The following is a 22,101-nucleotide window of genomic DNA, read 5'->3' as shown; positions in this document are numbered from 1 at the left end:
CCGCTAGCTGCACAGCTAACTGAGCTAAGTAGCTAACAACAAGCTAGCAGCAATTAGTGGCTGCTCCGGTGTGTACTGCCCCACATTTGTTTTTTGTTTCTTTTTCATATGAATTTGTCACATGGCCAATTCTTCTATAGTGCACCTTTAATGTACTTATATTTTCTGATTAGTAAATTCATACTATTGAATAAATAAATTATGACAATGGATACAGGACTTGCAATACACTGCAGCTCGGGTCAGAACTTTTGTTTCTTCTGTTGTGCTCTTTCCATGACCGAGGAGATGAAATGAAAGGGTTTTTTTGCACTGCGGTGATTATGCCCCTTTGATCCAAACTTCATGTCTCTTTCAGTTTTGGATATATCAAAATTTTACTTTAAACATCTTTCGCCCAACTGATCTTGGCCATTTAGTAGATAGAATAAATAAAAACAAAATGCTGTATAACATGTCAAACAGACTGACAAATTAACAGAAGAATGAACCAACAGACAGAGGTTATTTCTTTCCATATATCTTTATTATCTATTATTTCCCATATATTTATATATCTTTATTCTATACAGATGTTTTTTTTTAATACAGTCTTTTATTGACATACATAGATCTTACATAAGCTTGAGAGGTACGAGAGAGAGAGAGAGAGAGAGAGAGAGAGAGAGAGGCAACAGGGAGTTTACTTCCTTCATAATATATTTTGGCAGTTGACGAGACAACAGGAGATAACATTACATACACACACTCACACACACTCACACACACACATCTGAAGTACAATGTACACACACATCACGGCATGCACACATAAAGGGGCTCAACAACTCTAATCCCATACGTGCACCGACACACTAATCAAGGTGCACAAACACACTCACACACACACGGAACACTCGAGCCCTTCACACACATTCAAATGTCCATGAAGAGAGGAGACAGGTATTCACAGGATAGATTACACCAATACCAGACTAGTAAATACACATGATGTACAGTATTCGCCATATTTTAACTCCTGCTCCTACATACACACAGATACACACACTCTCACACACAGGCACATGTGCGCACATACACACACACACACACACCAGTTTTTGGTTGAAAGTAAAGAGCAGTAACGCTGATTTTTTTTAAAACTATGCCATTGATAATGTTATTAGCTCTGATCCATATTTGGTTTCTATTACTGACAGTATGACAACAGAACGTCACTAACAGATCATCAGCACTATGCCGTGTAATGGGTGTCATAGTGAGGTGTGGGAGGTCAAAACAACAGCAATGATACATTATAAAATAAATAAACATCTCATATTGCAGTTATAGAAAGAATACACTTGATTGGTTCTGTCTGTGATCCATTTTTTTCCACTGAACATTATAACAGTCTTTCTTTTTAATACACTTATACACACACACACACACACACACACGCAGAAACACACATTCATGACACTTCCACACAGTGCTTCACAGTGTAGGGAACTCATTGCAAATCCGTCGTTTGTCCAAGATGTCACCAAATAAACACAGGCTGACAGTGAACACAACAAAACGACGAGTACAATATTGAAACATCTTTAGAAATATGAACAGATGTCATATATTTGGCTTCAGTAACAGATGTAAAAAGATACCTGAATTTTGCTACATTTAAGAATGCATAACTTAACAGCTTAATATGAAAGTACAACCACAAACAGTGAGAGGGGATTGAAATGTAACTATCTGGTCTTCTCCAGCTCATTTCTATGTGCAGTGTCTTCAGTTTACGGTCTACATGGATTGTATTATACTTATTATACTACATAGCTGTATAAAATATTTGTTACAACTGTATAACCCTGAAGAAAGGTCGGTCGCTTAATGATTCAGGTGACATTTCTAAGAGGGAAAAAAAAAAAGTTCTGGGTTTTTTAAGTAACACCAGAGACCTTGTTCAAAACATAACCACAAGGAACCAAACTAAACCAAGCTAAGAGAAAGCTACTGCAGCCTGGCTCCACCTCTATCTCTGCATCTTGGTGTGAGACAGCTAACACAAGTGAAGGAAATGTAATGAAAAGAGGCAAAGATGGTGAAAGGTAGCCCCCTTGTCCTGTAGTTTTGCAGTTTGTCCAGAAGAGGGTGCGCCATAGCTCTGCAGCTAAAGTGGCACCTTCCTCTGGTCAGAGTTCGGTCAGATTGCGTTGGTGTCAATGAAGTCTCTGTGTTGCTCACCGCTGGGCTCTGGAGTGATGCTCTTCAACAGACGCTGTGAGTAAAGAGGAAGAGACACATAGGAGGAAAGATTGAGGATAGAAAAAGAAAGTGAGTAAATTAAACTGATATGAACTTTACCTGGATACTGTCCAGGATTAAACCACAAATCGAGCAGAATAATCTTAATCTTAGGTTTACTGGAGCCATAAACATTTTGGAAGGTTATGAAATAGGATCAAATACTAAAAGGAATGTAGACAGGTATATTTAACCTGTGCTGAATGTGTACAAAGTGCATTGCTTTAATACAGGACAACATACTTCCCAAACATGGCATTTACATAATTATGTATTAATATAGATTTATCTCACAGTTATGTTTTAGATTAGTTAGTGAAACATTTCCAAGAACTTCATTCACCATTCTTTAATGTCTTGTTTTGTCCGACCAAACCCAAAGATATTCAGTTTGCAATCATAGAGGAATGAAGAACCCAGCAAAAATTCATATTAGAGAAACTGGACGCAGTAAATATTTTGAATTTTACTTAAAAAAAGCAACTTAAATGATTAATAATTTCTCAGTGAAAATGTAAATGTTTTACTGATCAGAGAAGTGTGATTGTTACCTGCAGGAGAGTGAACATAAACGTAAAGCTGCAATGAATAAACAATTAGTTTTCAACTATTTAACTACCGTTACATCAGTTTAAGTTCTCTGGTTTCAGCATCTTAAATGTGAACATTTTATGGCTTCTTTGCTTCCTCTATGACAATAAACTGATATATTTGGGTTGTGGACAACACAAAACATTTTTTGGACGTCGTCTTGGCTTTCGGGAGACACTGATCAACATTTTATGAACCAAACAACAAATCAATATAATTGAGAAAATAATTGATTGATTCATAGGAAAATAGGGAACATAAGAAAATAATCAATCAAATTAAATGCAAAAATTAATCAAATGCAGCCCTTGATACAAATGACAAATGCACAGTCCACCTACAGACACACACTGGCATCTTTTAAATGTGCATGGCCTCATGTTACCCCAAGAGTTACACAGACACTGTCTTCTTTCACATTCACATTCACCAAAAAAAAAAAAAAAAAAAAAAAAAAAAAAGAAATAACACACATCTCGTGTGTTCACAGTGTCTGTCAGTGCCATTGTGTGCCCTGGCAGCAGTGTCAATACTGGACAACAGCCAAAGACGGTCTGTCCGCCGGCCTCTTTGATGTCCTCCTGCCTTCTGTCAACTCTACCAAAGGCAGTTCCGCGATCATAATAATGATGAAGACATGTACTTGTATTTACCATGTAAGTTATACGCTGCTGAAAAATTAACTACAAAGATCTAATGCACGCCTGAAATACTTTAAGGCAGTGCCCTACAGGAGCAAATCAACCAAATATAACCTACAGACATCTAAACCCTGTCTGTTGAAGAGTGGTTTTATCAGTGATGCTGATTTGTTTACACTCAGTCTGTAATCATGTGGTTCTGGATGCTAGAGTGCTGTTGACATCACAAGCCTGGTCGCCTTTAGTTTAGCCTTCATCCTTAAATCTGGCAACAGAACCTGCTGCAGAATGTGGATGTGTGAGTGTGTGTGTGTCATCAGGTAATGCTCTGCGTGTACGCTTGTCTGTGCAAGATCTGAGGTCTGGAAGTTGTCATGGCTTTTTTCTTTTTTCTTGCTAATCTCCGGCCTGTGCCTCCTCCCTGCTCCTTTGATCCTGATCTGATCTCCACTCATGTGTTCACTGGAGAGGGTAGACCCTGACAGCGCATGGAGAGGAGAGCAACAAAGGCAATCCTTTTTATCAAGAGACATGTTCATAAAAGGACAAGGGACAGGAGAGGATTTGGGTAATGCAGAGAAGGACTGAGCAAAAGGTCAAGTGGGAAACCACACAGAAAATGCACTTGACATTGAATGTAAAAGAAAGGACTTGCTACTGTACCTGCTTGAATGTGCCCTTGGCATTGAGCAAGTGGTAGACCATATAAGCAGGCACACAGATGAAGGAGGAAACCCCGATGCAGTAGCCAAGGACAGTGGTCCAAGGTGGGTACTGATAGTGGAACAACCTGACCTCTGGAGGGAAGGCGAGGAAGCTGATGATGATGAACTGGACACAGTGTGAGAAAGCAGAACAAACATTAGGATAAATATGACAAACAACTATGAAAGGAAGAAAGTAAATGACAGATGCTCTCAATACTGTATCTTCACGCGCTTGCTCTGAAAACTATATTCATGCATGTGTGTGTGTGTGTGTGTAAATACACAAGCCTCACCAGCAGAAAGCAGGGGCAGATGGCCACCCAGCAGACCCTCCAGAAAAAGCCAGGGGAGAAACCAAGCATGACCTGGATGTCATTACAGAAACGGTTGGTACCTGGAACACACACACACACACACACACACACACACACACACACACACACACACACACACACACACACACACACACACAGAGTCAACATCTTTGTAATAAGTCAGCATTATAGTTCCCAACTTCAATCATTAACGCCCCTCAAACTTACCGTAGAACCAGGAAACGGCGATGACTTCAAGCAGGACCACAGTGATGACTGCAGGGCCTGTAGCGTACTCCTCAAACAGCTTCACCACAAATGCTCCCCCCTGACATAAGAGACAAGACGAGGGAGAGACACAGGAGGAATTTGAGTAAAGCTATGAACAAATGACTCTTATGCAAGAGACTTTATACGGCAGTCTAAGATAATGATTGGAGTGTCTGACGCATGTCGAGCAGAGACGCACGTTGGTCAGTACCTTACATTAGTGAGGGTTGGAGATAAACAGATTACTGGTCAGACCGCTTAATCTGATTTCAGATAATTGTTAACTACAGTACATCACATTAGCTACAATACAGCAGTGACAGTTAAGATGCTTTTGACTATAATATGCTTGAATGGGAAGTGAGAATATGGGAAACTATGGGTTTTAACTGAAATTTTGGATTACTGTGTCGTATTAAATACTACTGAATAGTGAACAGTAGAGCTCCTCTTGCTGGCCCAGCCTGCAAGCTGCTCCTCTGCCCATAGACTTTACATTGTTATAATAGCACAGATTTTAAATTGTTGACTTGAACCTTTGAAAGTTTTCAAGGTGTAGCATCATCAGTTTCACAGATGTGTCTTGTGTAATTGTGCTTCAAGGGGAAAATACTTTTTAGCTACAATGACGCGAGTGGCCACTTGGCAAAACTGGGGGTAAGACTGAGCCGCAGAACCGTATCCAAGTCTACTTTGGAGATTTATGACATAATTGGATGTATTTTCAGATTTAAATTGATTGAGGTTAATGTTTTAAGATAGTAAGTATGTATGTAATGTGGCTATTGAACTTACATAAGTGAGGGTAGAAAGAGCTCCAAGGTAGCAGACGCACACTAGGCCGAAAACAAACCACTCTCTTCTCTTAACCAGGACATGAGGGAATTCATCTAGCATAGCTGTGATCACTCCCTCCAATCCTGCAAACTGGAAAGAAATAGGCAGATAAGAACGCATCAGAGGCTGCAGAACTAAGTTGTGAACTAGAAGACTGAGAAAGACGAAGTTATAACCAAAGCAACATTTCTAGGGAATATTGTGCTGTACATGTACCCTTCAATGAGAGCTTTAATAGTCTTAATGATAAGTTGTTTCATCTTATCAGTCAAGCGGTAGTATGACTCTTTTGACAATCCACAGTCCACTGATGAAAGACATCCAAAGATGCCTTGTGTATCAAAACCTTCACATAATGAAGAAGAAATGAAGAGACAAAATGTGAAGCAGATCCAACATGAACCCAAATACGCTGACACGTTTCTCAGTAATATCCTCAGTCATAAAACGGAGGAGCATAGCAACCCTGGATGCCGATTCTACACTGATTATCGGTACGTGATAAGAGCCTTATGGGTCTCTCCAGCTGGCTGCCTCAGAGCGGATAAACACAGGCTTATGGAGACAAGATCGCAACACAACACTGATATGAAAGTCCTGTCACATTGTTTTCGTTGACTCTTATCCAAAATGAAATAGCAAGGACAAATAATACCCGGCACCTTTATGGAGCAACAGGCAAATACGAGTCAAGCAGAACAAAGCGTTTGGCTATATAACACGGCAAATATGAACTTTGGGTTTCTGGGTATGAGAGAGTACAGACTGTCCGAGCTGGAAACCGGGTGAGAACAGAATCAGGTATAGGGAGACATGGAGAGAGGAGACAAAGAACTTTTTTCACTGAAATGAGTAATCAACAGACTAACCGTGCTGTCCAGACCCAACATAATGATCATCAGGAAGAAGATGATGGAAAAGAAAGTAGCAGCAGGCATATTTGCTATGGCTTCTGCATAAATGATGAACAGCAGACTGGGGCCTGGAGAGACGGAGACGAAAGGTTAAAAAGAGGGTTAAAGAGATTTTGATGTTGAATTCATCCTCACTACCGTTTCTTTTTTGTTGGCCTCAGTAGTACACAGTATTTGAGCTTTAATCTAGGTTGAATGCTTGAATGATGCGTTTGGGATTGTGTCGGTGTGATGTCCTACCAGCATCCTTGGCCACAGCACCCACATCCTGGTGCCTCATCTCAGCCATGTAACCCAGCACGGTGAAGATGACAAAGCCCGACAGAAAACTAGTCAGACAGTTCACAGAGCTAGTAACCAGAGCATCTCTGAGATAGAGAGAGGAAAAAGTTAGAGATTCAGTCTGTAAAAAATATTCACCTTCAGGACTTGTTATATTAGACTTCTGGGATTCTTCTGACATAGTCAGGTCATGGCTCTACCTATAAAGAATGTACTCAGTGGAAAATGTTGTTTTTCTGCAGGTTTGGGAAAGTTGAAAAGTCCTGAGGTACGACTGTGCTTGCTAAGGAGCTAGCTTTAGTTGTAGCATGAACTATACCATATTCGAGAAAAATTCTCACTTGTAGCAGTTGTTGTGAAAAGGGTTGTAGCTGGCAAAGGCAAGGAGTACGCCGAATCCTGGACCGAGTGAGAAGAAGATCTGAGCGGCTGCATCAATCCACACCTTAGAGAGTTTATGATGGTGAATTGCGTAGGATAAGAAAAGAAGTTTGTCTAAAGATAATAGCAATGTGATAACATGTATATCAGAGAAAGCAAACCAACTTACTGTTGTGCTAAGCAGTTTCTCCCAGTCAGGTTTGAGATAGAAGACCACGCCCCTCCAGGCCCCTGGCAGAGTAGCCCCACGGATGAGCAACACCAGGAGGACCAGGTAGGGAAAGGTAGCCGTCACCCAAACTACCTGATGCGGAGAGGAGGCAAAACCAAACAACTCTGCAGTCAGAGCTGACTATCCATCCCTACTCAGGAGTCACTTTTGGACTAAAATTGCAATGCTTAATGATAGAACATACTGCAACACACATAACCTCTCATGAACCAGGGCATTTTAAGGAACATCACTACAGGTCCAGTATGTTTTTTTAATTATCTATAAAGAGTATCACATTGGTAGAGTACATTTGCATTAAACTTATATGAATTTAAGCAGATTTTGATTAACCTACACTTATCCACTTGATTTAGTAAAAAATAAAGTGGAGAGAGAAAACATCAAAACCGACACAGCAAAGCCAGAGATATCATCATTTTTATTCCATACATTCTTCTTCCTTGGCAAAGATTTGCTAGCAGCGGCTCATGTCAAGCCTCAAGCAGAGATAAGGAGCAGGCTACAGAGGTCTGGTAAAGTCACCTCTTTTTCCACTGCTGATTCAAGTTACATCACTTCTCGCGCCACTTCCTGTCGAGCCACAAAATGCTTTCGTTTTTTTTATGTATGCAGCAGTACTCACTGACACAAAATTGATGAAGTTCTCCTTTAAATGACATTCTGTGGCTCCATGTGCAAACAAACCACTGCTGATGAAAGCAGCCCTGTGCAACAGTCACAGCAGCTATTGACTTATACTGTATTATGGAGCCATCACTTCCTTATCTGACCATTTCCAAGCCTGGTAAACATAATTCACAGACAGGAACTGTGTACAAAATGTACAACATTTGAGAAAAAATGTGTCCACCTTGTAAGGCCGGAGGCCTGCTGGGTTCGGTTGTCAAGGTTTGAATCACCCTACAACAGTTTTCCACCAACGATGATGAACGATATTGAGGGTGAAGAGATGACAGGAGAACAACTGTGTTTGTCTCTGCCTCTCTGGTTCCATCAATCCATCCATCCATCCACTCTAACTGACATCCGAATCAGCCATGCAGGCGCCCTTTCAGTTACCTTTCCAGACGTCTTGACTCCTTTCCAGATGCTGAAGTAGACGATGGTGAAGATGAAGAGCAGGCAGAGGGCCAGCTGCCAGCTGACAGAACCCAGCTGGTGCAGACCTGGTGAGAGGTGGACCTGCAACACCTGGCGACTGGAGGGAGGAAACAAGGCAGGAGGCATGTTGAGGGTAGAGAAGTGAGGTCGCAGGGGTTGTAAAGAGGGTAGACAAGGAAAAGACCATGATGACAGAATAAAGGGTGAAATTGCATGTAGAACAATGACACGAGAGGACAGGACAGGAGATAATGGGAGTGTTGGAAATCAAGGAAAAGTAGATGAGGGCAGGGGAAGAAATAGGTTAAAAGGAATTAGAAGAACATGGAGAATAATAAAAATTGACAGACAAGATAAGAGAACGTGAGAATACAAAGATAGGGTAGATAGTAGCAGGGATGTTAAAACCACAGGAAAAGGATACAGTATGAAAGGAATGAGATGTGATATAGAGAGGAGAAGAAAGAAAAAAGTGGAGAAAAATAAACGTAAAAAATGGGGGCAAGAAATGAAATGAACAGGACAGTGGGGAAAAGCACAGGAGTTTAAACTCTTTGTTTATCCCCTGACAAATATACACTCATGATACAGATTAAATAAGCATTAATACGTGTTCACGATTGAGAGACCAGATTAAAACGATACAGGAGGGGCTTGACTGACTTTATAGCAGATTTATCTAAATTGTTAAACAAAGTTTACACAAGATTAAGTAAAAACATGTGACAGCATAATAAAGGAGGAGGCTAAAATGAGCAGCGGGGTTCACATCTGGTCACAGGTTAAGCACACAGACGCTAAAACACAGACGTGATTTATGCTGAAAACAGGAAATTCTGGCGCCAGACTGAGTTGTGGAATTTGTTACATTTAAACCTGTATGAGGAAAAGTCAACTATGGATAAACCTGGAATCGGTCTCACTGGAAAGATACCGACACAGTCAGATGGGCTGATAAGACTGAAGCAGTAGACTGTAGAGTTCCAAAGCAGTCAAGAATAAGCAAGACATTGTTCTGACACAGCTTGGGTTTCATTTACAGTAAAAACAAATACAAAGACGTGACTTGAACTGAGTTAATTACAGTGAAAGCCACTTGCCAAAGATTGCTTAACACTTGAAACAATATAACTAATCACTCCAATTTCATGTCAGTAATGCCAGAGCATACTTGTAAAGGAGGGACTCTGGAATATCTCTTATCTTTATTTTCTATCTTTATCATAATATATAATAATAACTCTTATTCTCAAATAATCCAAAAAGCCATCAGCTCTTTCTCTGTCTCCCTCATTATCTGTTGCCTAAACCTCCTTTTATAATTAAACTGGTAATTCATATTTTGCACACTAACTTGGAATGTGGTGAGTTTGTTGTAATATCTATTCATGCACCACTTTTTTTGCTAGTCAACAAAAGCGAAAATGGAATCACACCTTGCAACTGTCACATGTCTGTATTAACAACAAAGTTAACACTTAACATAATTCATTACTTTTAAGATATGATGTATGACCCCTAATTATCTGCACATACAGTAAACGCTGACATAATCTACATAAATGAAGCTTTGAATAAAGATTTTAGCACATTTGTTATGTATTTTGCTCTCACACTGAGGCTCCACTACCAGGCTTTCCGATGATCTAGTGATCATCTTGGTTAAATACTGTATAAACCATCTTTCCTGTTTATCTCTTTGCTGTCATATGAAGCCATGCAGCTTCTCAGCTCCGTAAAGCATCAGCACAGTAAATATTATCTGTGAGGATATGTCTGATTTCTGTTCTTGAAATAGTACAGTATGTTATTCCTGTCTCACTCTTGTGCTGCTAACCATCTCAGATGAGATCAGTGATTTTTATTAAGAAATTCTATTCACTTCTTCCTGCTATGTCTTCACAGCCAGTGATGAAGTGGATTTTGGGGGGCAGGCTGGCTGTAAATCTGTCAGAGCTCTTAAAAACACCAGAACCAACCCTGTAATCTCTCTCCCTCGAAGTCACCCTTTCTCCTTCGCTTGATGCCTCCCTCCTGTGTAGCTCTCCCCCTACGCCTCTACATCCGACTTACATGCACTTACGTATAGAACTCCTCGGCGGGGGAGGTTGAGGAGTTGGACCACGACACATTGTGGTCGGTGGACATGTAACGGTTACAGTTGGCGGTGTTCCAGCTGTTGGTGCAGGTGGTCCAGGGCAGGGTGGGGCGAAATGACGACAGTAGGTAGTACAAGGCCCAGGCCATGATTGTGTTGTAGTAGAAGGCTATGTAGAGGGCTATGATGCAGATTGCAAAGCCGATCCCTGGATGAGTGGAGAAAAAAAAGTAATATAAGAGTGAAGAAAATAGATCTTGAAATATCTTGCTCCTAAACTCCCCATCTACGTTGTATTAAAAACATGTCTGTGTAATATTCGACACTCGCCAATCATTCCCCAGATCTTCAAGAGACATCAGTGGTGTTTTCGAGCTAATTCAAGTTGCTGTTGGGTAAGTGGGTGACATTTCCAAACAACAACAATTTACATACTATCACATTTCTCAGCATTTGGCATTTGGCATGGAAATGTGACAATTTCCATAACAGAGAGTCAGTGCATCTCTGTAGATGTACAAGAAGCTAGGAAGGGTCTTCAAGGGAACTGCACCGAGGAGGAGGTTAAATGAGTTGTCTCTGACGGCTTCACACTGTCCTTCTGTGTCTTTTTTGTTCTCTTGCTGCCAATTTTCCTATTTTTTGCCGTCCTCGCATCTTTTCTTCCTCCCTTTTAATCCAAGCTATTGCTATTAATTCATTTCTCCATCTGTTCTGTTACCTTTGAAGATGGGGCAGATGTGTTTCCAGATTGAGATGCAGCCGCTACGGTGAAACTGGCCAAGAGCCAGCTCCATGTAGAAGAGAGGGACACCTCCGAACACTGCCATCAACAGGTAGGGCAGCAAAAAGGCACCTGGGCAGAAGAAAATTGGGAATGAGAGACGAAGATTAAGGGTCGAGATAAGAAAACAAGTCAGGAGAGAGGGAGGAAAAGTGGGAAACAGTGGGGAAAGTGAGCAGGCAATAATTTGAAGGAAGAAAGAGTTATGGGCGAACAGTAAAAAGTCAATTACACTCTTGAGAAATGCTGCTCGTTCACACTCTGCATGATATCGCAGTACTCCACTCAATAACTCCCAGTGAACCCAGAACATTAAAAAGCACTCTGTAAAAATCATTAAATATTGTAAGTACCTCATCATTTACATAACCCTAGTCCATTCAAAAACAACAGAGCATGCTTTCCCAATTTCCCAAATCACTCGGCATTTAATACGTGGAAACACGCAGTGAGAGGGTCATTTGGTTTGAATTCTACAGTGACGAATTAGGACTTCTGCAATGTTGGCTACATTATTGCTAAATGAGTAAAATATAAAAGTGATGAAAGGGCGATTAGAAGACCAAATACTGAAGGTCTGAGAAGCAGCAGGATTGCGGACAGATCTTTGGCCTCTCCAACCCAACGTGCAGGGTTTGATAACACATCTCTCTCTCTTTCGCTCTTTCTGTCTATCTGATCGTCAACTTATTTCATGTGCATGTGTGCATTTGTGTATGTGGATGGGATCTCTGTGTGTCTCACGGCTTTGTGACATGAGAGCAAAGATAAGGGTTGATTGAGCAGCTGCCTGGGAGACAGGTTATTAAGCAAAGAGAAAGAAGCTGAAGGCGTTCTCATAAAAACCACAATTAATACTGTTGCCTCTATCAAGTGTCTGCCAGTCCCCATCTCTACCTCGCTCTGTGAGACACACACAGAACACAGGAAATTGCAAAGATTGTATTATTGCAAATTCAATAAAAGTAGAAAGGGAGGCCCTGTTTGCTGCTAGGTGAGGATTGTGTAGTAACTGAGCACGAGCAGACAGCTTTTTCACTTTGAGAAAACATGAGCTCACCTTTTTGTACTGCAGATTGTGCAAGAAATTAGCTAAATCAAGTGCTTCTCATAAACAAGTATGTTAACCGCAGCATTCATTACAGGTCTACGCCCTTTTTTGTTTAGGTCTGTTTTGCAGATATTATGATGTTCCACAGATAGTCTCCAATGACCTCCAGCCCCCCTCAAACAATCTCTGCCTCCTCACCTCCTCCATTTTGGTAGCAGATGTAAGGAAAGCGCCAGACATTTCCCAGGTCCACGGCGTAGCCGATCACAGAGAGCAAGAAGTCCATCTTCTTGCTCCAGGTTTCTCTGGGCCTCTCCAAGCTGGTTTGTTGGACCACCAGAGTCCTGAGGCCTCCCAGCGGCACAGAGGACCCTGTGACTCCTCCAGAGGCTGTACCTGCAGAGCTCGCTTCAGTCCCTGGACCCTCCTTGGGGCTTTGAGGGGTGGAAGTGGTGAAGCCATTGGACACCTGTTGTCCAGAGCTAGAGTTCAGGCTCTTGAGTCCTTTCTCTGCAAGACCGTCAGCCAGCATCAGTCTGCCATTTTCCTGCTGTGTCCCCTCCTCTTCTCCCCCGACCTCCTCTCTCGCTTTGTCCCTCTCTCCCTCATTCTCCCCTTTGTCCATTGTCAACATGCTTGTCATCATCATATCTTTTGTCTCCATTGGGTCGTGTTGATGTTGGTGTTGGCAAGGCGGTTAGGGGTGGAGAGAGGTTCTCAGTGACGATGAAGGGAATGTGGCACTGCTGTCTGATATGGCGCCCATTAGGGGAAGAGAAAGATTAGGGGAGCGAGGGCGTGATGCAGTGATGGTGTGGGACAAATCTGACAAAAAACGGGATTGTCCTTCTTGGACAGGTAAAGCAGACAGCGAGCAGGAGAGCAGAGCTAAAAGAGGAGAAAGGGGCCAGGATGAGGGGAGGTGTGTGTATGGAGGGGGTGAGACTGTAATGTATCTGCTGAGCAAGAAGGAATAAGAGCAGGCAGCGAAGACAGACAGAGGACGAGAAGAGAGATGTGTTTGAACAGGATGTGGCCAGGAGAAAAGTTACAAGAATCTTGGATCCCCTCCACAAACTGCTCGTCCTCTGAGACACTCTGCGACGGGGTAAACTGCAACACACAGAGGGAGAGTCACAGGCAATGAGTTACTCAGCTCTGGATTACATTTGATTGAACACATGACACAGAATACATAAAATTTGTCTCTCAGTTTCCCTTCATGCTATAAGCCTCTGAACTGTGATAATGAAACAGTTAGGAAACGTGGTCTCAATGGTACAAATTGAGGGGATTGTGCTGGGACATGCTGATTTACTTAACTTCTCCTCAAGTTTCTTATTTCACACTATCTCTCAGTTGCATAACCTGTTTGAAGACTTAGTGGACCAAAACTGTATTATGGGGAGAAACTTGGGGATATATATGGCACAGGCAGAATACAGGAGAGAAAAAACAACAGTGTCGATATGTGCTTAAAGAGACACTCTCTGTATCTTAATGTAAGCATAAGCAATATTAAATATTACATTTGTATGGACAGTATTATAGTTATTTGCTCAACAGGTTTGCCCTCAGTGACAAGTACCAATCAGACAACAGACCAGCAAAAAAAAGGAAACACAAACCTACATGAATTATTTTAACTCATGGTTTGAAAACTAGTTGACTATCCTTTAATAATGACTTTAAACAAGGCTACCTAACATGTAAGTATTTGACTGCAATTAGACTTAGACGTTATTTATACTATAATTTGTATCAGAAGTGTTTTAGATGACAGAAACTGCAACTGGTGTGCAGCATGTGAGTGTCCTTTGTTTCTTCATTGAATGCTCAGTCTGTATCACTTTTTACTTTTATTTAAGAGAATACCTTGTGTAACATTGTACATCTACATCGTTGTTCAGATCAGTACAAGTTATATTCTACTGTTCTAATGTTACTGTGAAGAGCCAAGAGTATGTTGTTTTTGTTCATTTTTTCCACAGTGTGAGAGGTAAATTAAACATAACAAAAATATAAAATGTTCTTTAAACTTAATTTCATACAGAACACTAACTGCTCTACAGCTGCTTCTTACTTAAACACTTAAAAAATATATATCTTTAACACATTTCAACCAACCAATTTTCAACAGAAAATTCACTGTACTAATGGTATAGTACAAATCTCTATCACATGAGTCATGGGTCAAACTGAGAGGGACATTTAAAAGTGAATTACTGTGTTTATAGTGTTAGCTCATTAGTAATGAATTAAAGAATGAAAGAGGACTCGATTTATATGGAATTACATTATTGTAATTAAGAGCGAGGGTCCGGCAGTTTTATACGGCACGACTTTCACTCCACGCTGACATCTGACAGACACAAGATCCTGTCATGTACCTGGGCTCCGAGGAGGAAAAGAAACACAGGCTCAACTTCTGTTCAACACAAACATTCTCTTCATAAAAACCAGACCTTTACGTGATGAATGCAATCATAAGTTCTTCATCAAAACAATAACTTCATTTCCATATGAATCCTCTAGTATGCTCTTCTGCTTTGACAAGAACTGTTTAAATTTACGGAAATATGGCAATTTCTACTAGAAAGGCTGTGACTTAAACACAAGCATAAAGTGAAATCCTCATTCACTTCACAAAAATCACGCGACTGAAAAATGTTATGTTTACTGTCGGATATCCATTAAGCCCACAATCAGCCCTGTCACACTACCTCATGGTAGAGGGTCAAGAAAAACAAACAACGGTTAATGGCTTGATGAAATATTAAATCTGACCTGCAAGTACAGAAGCATTTAATCCCTGTCTGAAAAAATGCATGAAATAGTGACCTGCACCACTGACGTACAGTTTGAGAACTTTGCTGTCACTTTTCATCACAATTTTTCTCCTTAAGCGTTCCACTGAAACGACTTTGATAAGAAAAAAGAAACGTAGGATGCAACAACAATGATGAAATGAAAAATGTTATCTTGTGAACTCGACTTAAACTTTACACAACTCATTAGTATTGACACATCTAAAGTAACAAAATACATATAAAATTAACAGCAAAGTTAAGACACTAAGAATATTTTTTTCTCCAACTCACATACCGTACATTACCTTAAGAGATGGTAAATGAAGACAAGTGGTGGCTAAAACTTCAGCAGAGGAAACTTCTGCACAAATTTCAAAGAATCCCGTAGTGTTACAAAAACTTGCCAGAGAAACAGCGTGCACCAGCACATCAGGACACTGTGTTTGCCCATTGAGCTCTCAAACCTCCCTCATTTCTCTCTCTTTCTCTCTCTCTCTCTCTCTCTCTCTCTCTCTCTCCCTCCCTTGTTGTCCCTCTCTCACCAACCACACACACTCACACACATGCCGCATTAAAGTAACGCACAGCCGCACAGAGATGAATGCATGGATGCGTGCGCTCAAGCAGAAGATAATGGAGAAAACACTGCGAGCATAGACATGCACACATTGAAGCCTGGTTTGAAACATACAATAACAACACAAACAGCAATAATGAACTGTAGTGAAGCTCTGACACAGTGTGGTCATGGCAGAGCTCTCATTAGAGCATGCATGCACGCACATGCATGCACACGCATGTGTGTACACACACGCACGCACGCACACACACACACACACACACACACACACACAAACAGTGCAGACATGGGAAATGGGAAGTCCTACCCTTGACTAGTTGTGTAGCAATTTGGGGTTTTGTGTCAGGGTGCTACTTGCTACCATTTGTCTTGCACACACACACACACACACACACACACACACACACACACACACAACCTCCCTCTTTTTCACATTTTTTTCCTTAATTCATTATGCTCGCATGTTGCTTATATTAACTTATGTTTGATCCCTACCTCCATATTTTCTCTTCCACTTGTCAGGATGTTACTGTGTGTCATTATGCACACCTGCTATGGAGAGACTTGCTGTTTTGACCATCACTTTGACTCACATACCACATCTGCTGAACATGCTTTCAATTTCAAATAGCTGCCTACTGTGTATTTCAAACACCCTTCAGTTCTTTAGTAATGAAAGTTAGCTTCTCTCCACTTGACATATTCTACACGCTACATTAGAAAATTGAGTTTTCTGCTGGTGTTACTGCAAGGTCAAGTGCCTGAGTTCCTGAATCATCTTGCTTACTACACCCAGTGCAAGGCTGTGGTAGTGGTGGGCAGCTCCCAGGTCGGTGTAGTCAATCTTGCATCTGTAAAATACTCCCCCAGGTTATTGGTGCTGCATTTTCCCTCCTTCAGAAAACATAAAAATCTAGTGTTTCATATGCTGCGCAAGGTCAAATCATTTGCAAATTGTCACATTTCAAAGTAAACGGTTTGTAAACTCAATAGTTAGTTTTGAAGAAATCTCTAAGAAATACAAAAAACCTTGTGAAAACAGTCGTCAACTCTCCGTCGCGGTCGTATTTGGATTTCACTTCATATTTGATGTGCACGTGCAGACACAGAAGTCTAGACAGACACAAGCACAACACGCACACACAAATACTTTCTCACGCATACTCATGTTGCATAACAGTTAGAGCAATCCTTATTGCCTTTGTGAGATGTTGAATGAGTAATTAAAGCGTATTTCCCCGTGGAATGTGAAAGTCCCCAAAACTAACTGTATATCATCTCATGTGTATCAGCTTCTGAAATCCCCAAGAGATCCCAAAGGGCGCCTTCTCAGTCTTTCACTCTAAAACAACTCATCAAACTTTGGGCTTTATGCCAGCTTTTGCAACCTGGCTGTTTAATAACACAGACCAACACACAACTTATAGTGTGGGGTATAAATGTCCAGAAGGGTTTAGTAAAAATAACATGCTAATCAGGGTCTGTTCTGGCAACTCTCAAGGGGTTTCCTGAAAAGTTTTGGACTGTTGTAGACAGTTGTAGACTTTTGGCTTGATTTGCCAACATTTCTTTTCTGTTATAGTTTAACATGTGCGAAACAGAGCGCATAACAATGGCAAGTGATATGATAACAGGTACTCTATCTTTCCATCAACAGTACCTATCTATCCATCCATATGTCTGTCTGACCAATAGTGCAAGTTTGAATGTGATCTTACAAGTGCTCTCTGGTGGACAAATGATGTAATATATTGTGCATTTCTGTACTGCAATCTCCTGTTACTTACTGGCCATATATATACACTGACAGAGATCTTTGGTAAGCTAATATTGGCCTGTACAGTACTGACCGGGCTGATTTTTTGTTCTAGCTCTACTGTCTGTGCATCTGTTCGTCTATCTACTCGATCTGTCCGTCTTACTGAATCTGATGATTGCCATGTAAAAACCAAGCGAAAGAGAAAAACACATTTTAGTAGGTAACGGAAATGATCATAGTATTTATAATTGGCTGCTTGATATTATTTGCAGCTATAAGTTCTTTTAATGGAGGAGGAACGTTAGTTTCAATAGAGCAATTGATATGAGGGTTGAGATTATGGTATAAACATTTTAAACATGTCAACAGAAAGTCCTCTAAACTAATTTTATGCACACACACACACACACACACACACACACACACACACACACACACACACACACACACACACACAGCCTCTTGCTCATACACCACTACAGACTAAAAGTGTAAAGGATTCATCTTGGCCGATGATGAAACTTGTACATATGCATCATGATATTTTGCTCTGTTGGCTTTCAACTATGCACTACAAGTCTGATTCTTCTGTGCCCACCCAACATCATGCCAACTTGAATCCCGGCTAATTGAAAAAAAAATAAACAGCGCAGATACTTGACATTGGAGGGGAAAACCATTCAGTGCATTAGGCTGCTGGTCTGAAGGCTCTTTACTCTGTTGCCACATCTGCACAAACACCAAATTATTCAGTGGAACTTTTAGTACTTTCTGAGGAAACTACTTGCAGGAAAAAGGGAAAACAGTTTTGGCTGCAACATTTCCCAGATTGAGAGGAAGCCTGATAAGAAGACGTGCCAACACATTTTAAGTGGCAAATTGTCAAGACATGCAGAGTAACCTACCCTGAAGGAGAGATTAACTTCTACGCTTCCTGTGCAGTGGTTGCACAAGATGATGGAAATGTTTATTTGGGCATTATCAAATCATGACTGTTTCAGATCTGTTGGCCTGGTCATGCACCCAATACAGCTCTGAAATACCCCAAACAGTCACGCCATGTGTTGTCAACAGAGGGGCGACAACATGTAGAGGACTTTCTCCATCATGTACAGCTATGACTGTTTGTAAAGCTGATGTGAAATCAAGGAGTCCATCATTATATTTTGTTGTTCTCCTGTTCTCGCTCTCGATCTTCCTAAAAAGGAATTAGGACCATCTTCCCTCAGCCTAGTCTGCACCTTCACCCTCCTCTGCCTTTGAGCTTATGTATGAAATTGCAATCCAAATCATCCAATTAAGTTACAAGCAGTAATCTTGAAGCCAAAAGGGGGTGTATTAAGCAGCACCACATGCATAATGAAGACTTGTCAGCCCAATGAGAAATCTGGATTGTGATTAACAACAGCTTTCTGGAGATATTAAATTCCTGTCAGTTTCTTAAGTGACGCCTTTGGCCAAGTCAGATGGTCCTGCATAAAAGATGTGGCCTTTATACAGAAATATCTAAACTGTCCACACATTTTAAATTAAAAAAAGATAACCTCATTACTGTGTGCTCCTTTTTAAGGTCTCAGGTAAAGGATTCACAATATCCTTTTATCAAATATTCCATGTTAATGACTGGCTTTGATAAACCTATAATCCATCAGATAATTCCTAGTCGGTGCATATCTAGTTATTAAATGTCAGATTTTGGGATAAGTTTTGTCATCCTCAAAACAATGGGCCAAAGTTTGATTTAAACCATCTAATTAAAGTCAACTTCAGCTTATGCCTGAATGGTTTGATTCTTAATGTCTTCGTGAAAGGCTGAACAAATGCAAGCATACTTAAGATGGTTACCAGTACAAAAACACCACAGTAGTGGCTGATTTTAGTGGCTGGAAGATCTGAGTCTTGATCCACAGAACTCAATGTAAATAATTCATCAGGTTTATGTGTGTAGAGTGGATATACATTGAAGATTTGTTTATATTGAGCAATGCTAATTACGATCAGGCAGAACAGTACGGTGACGGGTGAATTCCCATTTCTGCATCTTGTCAAATGTATTTGTATGTCAGCATCAAATGGGAAACATAAAAAACTATACTATTCTAATATGGACCATGACAAAGTCATCCAAATGTAGGTTAGATCAGCTTTAAAGGAATGTGGAATGTGTGTGTTGGACTTGTAAGCCAAATGATTAGACCAAATCTATCTGTACTAAATGCTCTTAACTAATATCGATGCAGGCAAGGAAAACACAAAAACATGTCTTTACTTACATGTGTTCATGGGGTACCTGGTGGAATAGTAGTTAAAAAGATTATCATGTGGTCGCAATGTCACAAGGTTTCATAAAGAAAAAAAAGGTTTGATGAGCTATAATTAACTTTTGACTTTATGCTATCATGGACTGCTACATTGAAGAATCACTACCTACCACAACAAGATGGTGTCAGCACACCTTGGGGCCTTGATGCCTTACTTATTTCTTAATTACAGACAAAACCTTTCGCCGGGATGGACCAGCATACTCCAAAACCTCTACAGTGACACACAGCCACTATAAATACAGATCTGAGCATCCAAGGACAGATTACAGGCGGTCGCTGATCAGACTTTAGTGACGTAAAGGGTTCAAATGCAACAGGTTCACAGGGACAATGATTTAGGCAGAATTGAAATTCAGTGTCAAAATATTGTGTACATTACAGAACAAATGGTCTCTATAAATACTTTGTTGGACACCAATAAGCCAAGTTATCATAATGTCAGAGAATTTTTTTACACAAGACATCATGGCTCAGATGAGATGAGATTACATTTTACTTGAGGCAGTAAAAATGAACAGTGGCAATGAAAGTGGTTCACCATCAGGACAGATAAATATGTTACTACCTTTTGGTGTCAGCTGATGTTGAAATGCACATGACATCATGCTAATAACCTTAGCTTAAAGCCAAGCACATGTTTCTAAGGCTAAACTAATGGTCTTACAGCTATGACGTGACCCTTATCATAAACCATTTATTTAGGGAAAATTGACGGCACATTAAGCAGTTACACTGTTCACCAACCATTTCATCTGGTATACATTTAATAACACATACCTGGCTAATTTTACACCTCTTGTAATTTGTTCTATTTAGGTGGGACTCACACTGTGCTCAACATCTGTGGGTTGTTGTTGAGGAAAGACACTTCCCAGACCAACTGCAAACACCACCTCATTAAATATCTGAAAAAAATAGTTATAGGGTATGTATGTAATTTAGACATTCCCCATAAGTTTATCTTCCTAATACATTTCCGAGTGGGGAATTAAATAAGTGAAGTAAAACACAGAGGTTCTGTTTTAAAAGTGGCAGAGGCATGTCTGGCGGGTGGTGGAGAGTTATGGCTTGCATTCTGTTAATTATTTGGGGATTTCTTAAGCACTCAATGGCTTGATGCCAACATTTTGTGCACTCAAGTGAACGGCGGGAGCTGACCTGTGAGGCCATTCCAGATGATATGAAAATAGCGTTTGAAAAATTAGAAATATACACAACCCTTCTTTCAGTGTTCACCAAAATGAAACAACAGGGAGCTAGATTATAGACGGATAATCAGTTAAACAGTAATCTACTATACGGTTTCCCCTCACTGAGTCTGTCTCATGTGATACAACACATTCAAGTAGCAGAAAATGAAACATTTCATTAATTTCTTAGCAATTTTTTTTTTATTTAATACAAGAAAACAAAAAATATTGTTTAATCATTATGTAAAATAAAGAATTCTGATATGTATTTGTGTATATTACAAATTCTAAATCAGGCAATAATACTAAAACAGAAGATTTCCATAGTTAAATTACTCATCTAAAAACGTGGAATATTTCCATTTTCGTCCCACATCTCCCAGGTTATAACCAGTTGACTTTTGATCTCGAGGTTACGGGAACATTACAGATAAAGATGACTGGTTGATATGAGAAGCCGTAAGAGGAAATAAAACTCACAATAAAGCTTAAAAAAAACGTAAACACTTCTCACCATGTAAATCGCGCCTTGTTTCACTGGACCCTGGCTTACACACATGCAACTCATATGAACATATTTTACAGAGATGGCTATTAGTATAAATACATAGCTGAGAACTGTTGGGTGTGACTGTAAATGATTAACCTGCTGATAATGAAATTATGGGATGAAAGATGACTGGCAGTGCGCTCTTACCTTGATATTTTTAGCAGGAGAGTCTGCGAGGTCCATGGAGCGACTGGTCATTCAGTGTCCAAGACGTCGGCTGTCAACGCAGTCTAAACCCAATCACACAAATCACACATGCCTGGGCTTACAGCAGGCCGTATTCTTGTTTTGCCTGGCTTAAGACACAAACACACATACTCAAGCACCCACTCACACACACCTCTCTCACGCAAACACACGCACACACACGCTGAGCTGTAGAAAGGGATCCTTGCT

The 22,101-nt window shown here is 40.5% G+C and overlaps 1 protein-coding gene across 3 annotated transcripts; it reads right to left on the bottom strand.

Annotated features, from left to right (window-relative positions):
- Positions 1–575: 575 nt before the first annotated feature.
- On the bottom strand, positions 576–21,873 carry slc6a4a (solute carrier family 6 member 4a). Of its 3 annotated transcripts, none has more exons than XM_037084239.1 (14): positions 21,853–21,873; positions 12,691–13,605; positions 11,379–11,513; positions 10,643–10,865; positions 8,518–8,656; positions 7,393–7,527; positions 7,184–7,287; positions 6,801–6,928; positions 6,516–6,628; positions 5,605–5,736; positions 4,768–4,867; positions 4,519–4,619; positions 4,182–4,349; positions 576–2,260 (listed from the first exon to the last, which is right to left on the bottom strand). In XM_037084239.1, the coding sequence occupies exons 2-14, from the start codon at positions 13,154–13,156 to the stop codon at positions 2,186–2,188; spliced, it is 2,019 nt and encodes a 672-aa protein (XP_036940134.1). In that variant the 5' UTR covers positions 13,157–13,605; positions 21,853–21,873; the 3' UTR covers positions 576–2,185. The 3 variants fall into 3 exon arrangements, with proteins under 3 accessions (XP_036940134.1, XP_036940129.1, XP_036940121.1); XM_037084234.1 differs by lacking the exon at positions 21,853–21,873 and adding an exon at positions 21,670–21,729; XM_037084226.1 differs by lacking the exon at positions 21,853–21,873 and adding an exon at positions 15,608–15,808.
- Positions 21,874–22,101: the final 228 nt, after the last annotated feature.

Source organism: Acanthopagrus latus, chromosome 2 (assembly GCF_904848185.1).
Source record: "Acanthopagrus latus isolate v.2019 chromosome 2, fAcaLat1.1, whole genome shotgun sequence".
NCBI lineage: Eukaryota > Metazoa > Chordata > Actinopteri > Spariformes > Sparidae > Acanthopagrus > Acanthopagrus latus.
Note: the sequence above shows the minus strand (reverse complement) of the source record. Positions and strands in the feature narration are given on the sequence as shown.

Excerpts from the sequence above, each read along its gene's own strand:
- slc6a4a (XM_037084239.1), bottom strand. The coding sequence starts at position 13,156 with ATGGAGACAAAAGATATGATGATGACAAGCATGTTGACAATGGACAAA. Across the intron at positions 11,514-12,690 it reads CTGCTACCAAAATGGAGGAG|GTGCCTTTTTGCTGCCCTAC; the intron begins GTGAGGAGGCAG and ends TCTTCTGCCCAG. Across the intron at positions 10,866-11,378 it reads CATCTGCCCCATCTTCAAAG|GGATCGGCTTTGCAATCTGC; the intron begins GTAACAGAACAG and ends CCACTCATCCAG.